The sequence below is a fragment of the Charadrius vociferus genome, unplaced genomic scaffold (assembly GCF_000708025.1).
Source record: "Charadrius vociferus isolate BGI_N301 unplaced genomic scaffold, ASM70802v2 scaffold332, whole genome shotgun sequence".
Taxonomy (NCBI): domain Eukaryota; kingdom Metazoa; phylum Chordata; class Aves; order Charadriiformes; family Charadriidae; genus Charadrius; species Charadrius vociferus.
Window position 1 is genome coordinate 3,858,861 of NW_009647418.1, and position 8,432 is coordinate 3,867,292.

General features: G+C 55.1%; 1 protein-coding gene across 1 annotated transcript in view; it reads left to right on the top strand.

Annotated features, from left to right (window-relative positions):
* The window catches only part of RPH3A (rabphilin 3A), a 42,823-nt gene that overhangs the window by 18,735 nt on the left and 15,656 nt on the right, over nucleotides 1–8,432 (top strand). The window contains exons 5-6 of the mRNA XM_009880368.1: nucleotides 7,461–7,590; nucleotides 7,887–7,973. Of these exons, the coding sequence (XP_009878670.1) occupies nucleotides 7,461–7,590; nucleotides 7,887–7,973 (217 nt within the window). The remainder of the gene's footprint in view (nucleotides 1–7,460; nucleotides 7,591–7,886; nucleotides 7,974–8,432) is intronic.

The window sequence follows — 8,432 nt, forward strand, 5'->3', positions numbered from 1 at the left end:
AGCCGTTTGGCCGACCTGCCCGAACTCTCCCTTTTTCCCCCCCCCAGCTTCGTTAGCCCGTGCCGCAGGAGGTGTCTCATCCTCACTCACACAGATGCTCGGGGCGGAGGCCGCGGTGCCGTAGCGGGAGCGGAGCAGGGGCAGGCTCAGCTGAGTCCCCTCCGGCGCGTGGGCGCAGCCGCAGCCTTGCCAACTCCTTTGTGTGTGTTGGCTTGCGCCACAGGAGCTGGAGGACGCGCAGCTACAGAAAAATATGGGACAGCGTCTATATCGGTCTCGTACAGCGCCGCCCGTGCAGGAGCTGCTCGGCCGTTATCCAGAATAGCTCCTTATGTTACAGAATAATCCGGGTTTGCCAGGCGGGACGCGATGCTTGTGGCGGCGTTCCTCACTCGCGCAGGCTGCTCTGAGGAGGTGCCCCTGAAAAGCCTGATTTTTTTTTTTCTGGGATTTTCTACTCCTGTCAGGGGAAAAGAAGGAAAACCCGTTAAAAACCTGGTTTGGGTGAACATAAGGAGTAGCTTATGTGAAGCGAATGCGCCTTCCCAAGGGGGAACACACGTAAATACTTGGAGTTGTAATAAGTGGATGTGTTTGAGGTGGATTTGGGCTTCACAGGTGACACCTGAGCGATGGTGAAGCCTGCAGCTGGGCGCTGGCTGCCCACGGACCTCCCCGCGCCTTGAAGTCCCTCCTGATTTAGTGCCCATCCGTCTCCTCCTGCCCTCCGGTGTCCCCTCTCCCACATCCGCCATCCATCGGCCGGGGCAGGGTGGGAACAGATCGATGCCGCCTGTTGAGATGATGTTTGTGGAACAGGGCTTCGTGTCAAATCCAGCTCAAATTCATCTAGCGAAAGAGTATTTTTAGCACCGGGGGTGGACGGAGGCCTGCGGGATACGTGGTCTGGATGCTGATGAGGATTGTAGGACAAGGGACGCTTTGGTGTGTGGTTTGTTTGGGGTTGGGTTGGTTTTTTTTTTGGCTGGGTCATTGTCTCGTAGCACAGAGAAGGTTAATAAGAGCTGAAATAATCTTAAAGAGCGATACAGCGAGAGCAGGTTGGGTGTGAGTTGATGAGGGGCTTTACAGCTGCCTGGGGATTGGGATAATCCTTCGGGCCGGTTTGGGGCAAAGGGCTCAGAGGGTGAAGTGGACCTGAAGATGGATCCGCTCTTGTCCCTTCTCCCTCTCTGCTTGGCCTGGGCTTGTGTGCAGGGCTTCCCTGCGGTGGTTCTGTGCCATCTCCAGCGGTGGTGATGCTCTGGTGGTGGTGGTGGTCGTGGTGGTGATGCTCTGGTGGTGGTGGTGGTGGTGATGCTCTGGTGGTGGTGGTGACACTGCAGCTGCGGTGCACGAGGAGCCCGTTCCTCTCAGCTGACATGGGAGCACCTGCAGGCGCTAATTGGCTCCATCATGCACCTATAATTGGCCGCCATCAATAACCCACCAAGTCTGCTCTGCTGCCTAATGAGGTCCATCGTGCTCTCGGCATGGAAGGAAATATCTTAAACCAGCCAAAGTTAGAAATTGCCGTTTCTGGAGAGCGCCTGGCGGCGCGGAGCCAAATTCCCCCCGGGGGTGATGTGACACATCGCTCCCAGATCTGGCCGTGCCCCCACTTGGGTGCAGCTATTCCCATCTCTCCGGTCCCCTCTAAAAGCGCCGTGGTTTGGCCGTCTCCCCGTGGGTTCACGGCTCCCTCACCTTTCCTCCGAGAGGACCAGCTATCGAGCAGGATTGCATTTTAATTTGGCTGCTTATTGCCGGGATGACACATGCGTGATGCTGGAGCAGATGGCTGAAGTCACAGGGGATTAAGTCATTAACCTCGGTGGCCAGCAGCAGAGATGCGCTCTGGGGACCACAGTCTCTTATTTTCTTCCTCGTGTTCAGACAACACAAAAATAAAAATAGGGGCCAGGAAGGGCAGGGTGGTCGCTGGAGGCGGACAGAAACGTCTCCCAAGATGTCACCTTCTAGAAGAGACGAGGTTAATTTGTGGCCGGGAGACAGCTCACGCGCTCCCTGAATTTTTGTGGGGTTTTGGTTTCGTTTCCCCCCCACCAAAAAAAAATCCTCTCTTATTTCTGAGACTGGGATGAAACTGCAAACTAACAGCCCTCCTGGAACGCGTGGCGGGAGGCAGCGAGCAGCTGGAGGGATGCGCTAACGCGGGACGGGACACTTTGAAATGCGTTAATCCCCTCCCGGGTCTCCTCGGGCATCTTCCCTCCACGGTGAGGGCTCGCAGCAGAGGACGAGCTTTGCAAGTCAACCCGTAAAAACTCAAATGATGCCATACCTTTAGTTACCTGTGCATTCGTAAGGGAAGAAAATGACTTCTAATATTTCACCCTGATTTTAATTATGTTTTCTTTCATCTGTAGCTTGGCTGCTTTTCTTGTCTCTTTTATACCATTAAAATTAGCCTTAATTTAGTATTCAGCCCTTTAAGGCACATGATTTCCCCACGGAGCCGAGTCAGTGCTTCATTCTGGAGGCACTTTCTGACCTCCTTTGTGTTTCACTTTAATTTCTTTTGGCCGCGTAAGTGGTGCCCGAGTCCGTCCCCGCTGGTTCCCGCGGGAAGGTTGGGAGCACCCGCTGCCCCGCATCACGGCCGTCCTCGCAGCTCGGGTCCTTCTCCCGCCCCTGCGCAGCCATTTGTTGTCTGCTGCATTAAATGTCCTCCCCGACGCGGTTTAAAACCCATTAGGCGCATCTTCAGCCGTTTGCTTCTGCAGAGTGGCGATGAATATTTAAACATGACAAACTCTTGCGTGCCTGCCCCGCTGTTAAGTCTTGTTTCTCCGAGATCATCAGCACTTAGCGCCGCTGACTTTTCTGGTCCTCTCTGGATTGCTCTGGTCTTAGCGCAAGAGAAAATGCCGATGCCGTAGTGCCGCGGGTTTTCTATCCTATGTAGGACTTTGCCCAGGCTGAGATGGTCCCTCAGCCCGGCGAGCAGCTCTCGGCACATCCCTGAGGGATCCTTCGCCTGCCTGAACACACAGGAGATGTTTGCAGGTTGCCCTTCCCCTGCCTGCGCCGGGGGTCCCACCAACCCTCGCTGCCCCACAGCTGCTCCCCTTTCTCTTCCAAACCATATTTGCGGGGTCCACCAACCCTCGCTGCCCCAAAACTGCTCTCCTTTCTCTTCCAAACCCTATTTATGGGATCCACCAACCCTCGCTGCCCCATAGCTGTCACCTTTCTCTTCCAAACCATATTTATGGGACTCACCAACCCTCACTGCCCCACAGCTGCTCCCCTTTCTCTTCCAAACCATATTTATGGGACTCACCAACCCTCACTGCCCCACAGCTGCTCCCCTTTCTCTTCCAAACCATATTTATGGGACTCACCAACCCTCACTGCCCCACAGCTGCTCCCCTTTCTCTTCCAAACCATATTTATGGGACTCACCAACCCTCACTGCCCCACAGCTGCTCCCCTTTCTCTTCCAAACCATATTTATGGGACTCACCAACCCTCACTGCCCCACAGCTGCTCGCCTATCTCTTCCAAACCGTATTTATGGGGCCAGGCAGCTATTATATTATCATGGGACGTGTTTTATCGCTGTTATCTCAGGTGCCCGTGAAGCATTTTGGATGTAGCATCTCACCCGGTTCGCAATATCTCGCTCCCATCAGTGACTAATACGTATTTCTTTGGCGGATGACGGATGCTCTCCCTCTCCGCAGGGCTGTCTCCGGGAGCGGCGATGCTCCCGGGTGCCGGGCTTAGCCAGTTCCCTGCCACCGGCTTCAATTACTCCTCTCTTGAGGTGGTTTGTTTTGGGTTTTTTTTTCTCCTATTTTAACAGTTTGAAGCATATTTCCTGCTCTTTGAAGTTAGTCTTACAGAGGCCGGAGGGACGGGCGCTTTGAAGGGCGCGTGATGGCAGGGAAGATGTTGCCGTAGTCCTCGAGATGTGCCGGGGCGAGCGACGAATTGGACGGCTGTTTTCTGTGCAATAAAAACGAGAAACAAAGCGGTATCTGGAGGAGAGGGAGAGAAAAGCTTTGGGGAAGGCAGAAAGCTTCTTCCTGGCCGCTACCTGGGCAAGAGCGGGGCATCCCTCAGGTTATCGGGGGGGGTGACAGCCTACCTGTGGGGCTCTGGCACGCGTGTAGGGTGGTGCTGGGTGAATGGAAGAGAAATCTGGGCTTTTTCGTCCCGGTTATCACCTTAATCGGGAGCTTCCCCCCCTGTGGGTCCCGCTGCGGTACCCCCTTTTCCCAGGTGCTGCCTTCGCTCTGCCAGTTCCACGCCAGGACTTAAAATTTAATGTTTTATTCAGTCCTCTCCTGGCAGCGTTTGAATCGGGGGTGGGGGAGTGGGGGGCGGGGGGGAAGCCCAATTTCTCCAGCTTGAATGGGTGTTTTAATTAGGCAAATGTGCTCCGCTTGAAACTGGTGCCACAGGTGTGTGTACCGACTGCCAAAGCTCTCCCACTGGTTGAACAAAAAGAAAGAAACCCTCTTAAGGAGCCGCTTCTGGTAAATGAGAGACTGGGAAAGATTTTGCAGCTAAATAATGAATCTCTTGAAATGCAAAGGCTTTTTTTTTTTTTCTTTTCTCGCTTTTTTTTTTTTTCCCCTTTGATTGTGCCATTTGTTCTAGTTTCTATAATAAGTTTGTTTGGGCTTGCAGATTTCCAGCTGGAAGCTGCTTCTCTTGGAGCAGAGCTCTCTGCAGCACGGGGCGGGGGAATTGAGGCAGATACGGGCTCGCACGCGTGCTTCGCTTCTCGGGAAAATAAAGAGGTTTTGCCCCCAAAATGTTTTCTCTGCCCGGGTGGGAGCGATGTGCTGCGACGGGAGCTGAACGTTGGTGGTTATTCGCTGGTGGTTGGGGGGGACTTTGTGAGGACCCCCGCGTTGCACGTGGGCTGGCGACAGCTGCGCTGTGATTCATTGCTTTGGAATAAGAAGTGTTTTAGGAAGGAGGATAGGGAAGCTCTCCAGAGAGACTTAGATTGGGTCATTGGGCCAACATCGACGGCGTGAGTTTCAAGAAGGGCAAGTGCCGGGTCCTGCACTCGGGCCACGATAACCCCATGCAGCGCTCCAGGCTTGGGGAAGCGTGGCTGGAAAGCTGCCCAGCGGAAAGAGACCTGGGGGTTCTAATTGCCAAGCGGCTGAATACAAGCTGGCAGTGTGCCCAGGTGGCCAAGAAAGCCAACGGCATCCTGGCTTGTATTGGAAATAGTGTGGCCAGCAGAAGCAGGGAGGTGATTGTGCCCCTGTACTTGGCACTGGTGAGGCCACACCTCGAGTGTTGTGTCCAGTTTTGGGCACCTCAGTGCAAGAGAGATCTGGAGGTGCTGGAGCGAGTGTGGAGGAGGGCAACGGAGCTGGTGAAGGGCCCAGGAAACAAATCATATGAAGAGCGGTTGAAGGAGCTGGGACTGTTTAGTTTGAGGAGGAGGAGGCTGAGGGGAGACCTCATCACTCTCTACAACTATTGGAAAGGACACTGTAGAGAGGTTGGTGCTGGTCTCTTCTCAGTCGTGCATTGGAACAGGCTGTCCAGGGATGTGGTTGAGTCCCCATCCCTGGAGGTGTTTAAGAGCTGTTTAGATGTGGTGTTGGGGGATATGGTGTAGGGGAGAACTTTGTAGAGTAGGGTGGATGGTTGGACTCGATGATCCCAAGGGTCTCTTCCAACCTAGACAATTCTATGATTCTAAATTAGCTCGGGTTGAGAACCAGAACTGCTGTATTTAGGGAGCCCGTGGTCACGTCGCTGCCAAAACTTCAGGCGATGAAGACTGAAGGTACTTGCAAGCTGGCCCATCTGCTGTCTGGTGACACCATAGCTGTGAATATAGTGATTTCTCCCGACTGCTGGCTCCGTCTGGCTCCGGTGGCTGCCCGGCCCCGGCCCCAGCCCTCCTGTCTGCTCGCTGGGAATGGGCTCCAGGTTCATTAATAACCATCAGGAGACACCTCGGCATCTGCAGCCCCGAGCGTGCTTGAGCCCGGGGAGGTCAGGCCCTGCGTGGGGACAAGTGGGGTTTTAGCACAGCCGATGTCTTCCGCCTAAACGAGGTGGTGTAATAACGCGGCTTTGGTCGCGTAACGTGAGTCCCGGCGCCGCATCCCCCCTATGGGCTTCACCCAGTGGCTGATGAAGCGCTTGGAGATGCTCCTGTTGACTGCAGCGAGTTTCCACCGGGGCATTTTACGGACAGGAATAGGTTGTATGTCCCACGATGCTGTATTTCTCCCCCACCCCGGCTCTTTTTCCTTTATCAAGCGCCCATGTACGATAACACCGTTGCTTGTCCACGAGCCGCCGGCCGTCCTGCGAGCGGCTGGAGACCGACTGCGGAGGCACCCAACGGAGAGGAGAGCTCATATATTGTTTCTGAGCGCTTCGGAGGTGCCGGCAGCCGAGGCGCCATCAATCTGAAGCTGTCATCGGACATGTGGGAAAATGTCTTTTAAACGTCGGGTGGTTTTTTTCTTACGGCGTGCCGCGTTAGCGGCTTTGTCAGATTTGGGTCAGGCTGCCGTGGGAGCGGATGGCGGCCCCGGGGGCGAGGGGGGCTGCTGCTCTCTCCGGTGGGCTCGGCTCTCCTCCTCCCTTTTTTCGTTCCTTCTCCTTCCTCGCTGAATGGCATAAATAATGCATCCTTTTCCCCTCCTAGTGCTATTTTTAGGGCCGGGATTCTGGGTTAACTGAGCATGCAAGTCGCCGCCAGCTCTCGGATGCTCGGCAGGCAGCTCGCTCCTGCGCCTGCTTTGCAAACGGCTTTTGCCAGTGCTGTTTCTTTTTTATTTCAGAGGTTGCTTAATTGTTTTGTGCCTTTTTTTTTTTTTTTTTTACCTTTGCAGTAAACAGATGTGTTTTTATAACCCGTTTTCCTGTGGGTTTTTTGCATTTTACTCAAAGGGCTGAGAATTTCCATAAAGTAAATTATATGTGATTATTTTTTTTTTTTTTTTTTTTGTAGAAAATGAGAAAACTAATTAATTCATTCAATCCTCCTGCCAGAGCCCTTCCGAGATCTCACTCGGCTCTTCCGCGAGCGGTCACTGGGACTGGGTGGAAAGTTTTCCGTTTGTGTGTGTGTGTGTGTGTGTGGAAAAAGCTGCTTCACTGATGCCAAACCGCTTTGTGCGAAGGTGCTGACCTGGGCGGCTTTTACGTGTGTGTGTATGAGAGAGCTGGAGCCAGTAGCCGCTCTCTGGCACTGTCAGTGGAAGTTAATAGTTGTGCGATATAAAGCTATAGGGGAATATAATACCCCGACGCGTCCCCTGGGATGTGTCTCTTCCCCTGGTTGCGTTCTCGGAGCTGGAAGAGGAGAGGTTCCATGGGAAGCTGCACCAGGAGAAGGAGCAGCTGGCCCAAAGGCAGCACAGCCGCCCCTCGGGAGCGGGACCCCCCGCGTCCCGGCCGCGCTGCGCCTTTCCTGACAGCCCCTCTCCCCTTTCTGCCAGGCGACTCATGACCCGGCTGGAGGACATGCGCCGTAGCGTGCTGGGAGACGGGGTGAACCGTTGCATCCTCTGCGGGGAGCAGTTGGGGCCGCGGGGATCCGCCTGCGTCGTCTGCGAGGACTGCAAGAAGGTGAGGGGTCTCCCGGGGACCCGCTGTCGGGCACAGCCCCCCCCTTCCTCCCAGACCCACGCTTTTTCCCCTTTGGTGCAAAAATGGGCGCTTTGCTCTTTCGGCGCACGTTCGGGTTGCGCAGCATCCCTCCGCAAGGGGACGTCCCCGGGGGGTGTCTGCTGTCACCGATGGTTGGGCTGGGAGAGCTCTCGTTAACCATCTCTCGTTAACCTCGCGCTCCCCAGGGGTGGACCTTTGGGTGGTGGCGGCGGCGGCGTCCTCCGCTGCCACCTGGCGCTTTGCTTTCTCCGCAGAACGTCTGCACCAAGTGCGGGGTGGAGACCACCAACAGCCGGCCCCACGCCATCTGGCTCTGCAAGATCTGCAGCGAGCAGCGGGAGGTGAGCGTGGCAGCCCGGGCGCTTCTCCTGCCCCGGCTCTTCCTCCTCTCCCAGCGGGGACACGGTCCCTCCCTTTGGTTTCACACCCCAGACCTCCAGGACAGGACCAGCTCCAAACTGGGAGATGCTCTTTCAGCCTGTCCCCCAGCACCGTTAAACTTCTCCTGGATACTTCAGTCTGGTTCTTATAGGGTGGTCTTGTTTTCTAGATAAAATGCCGTTTATTTAATATTTTTTTTTCTCCCTCAAAACCAAAATCCTGGCGTTGAAGAGGCTGTCGTGGCCAGAGATCGGCTCCCTGCCGCCTACGCTGTGTAAAAGCTGAAGAGTTAATAAATTAGCAGGAGGGGCTGCGGGGCGGGGGGGATGGATAGAGGGGTGCCCGTCCCTGGCGTTGATGCGGTGGGGGATGCTGAAGGCTGCCAGGTCTGCAGCCAGCATCCCCCCCCCCCGAGACAC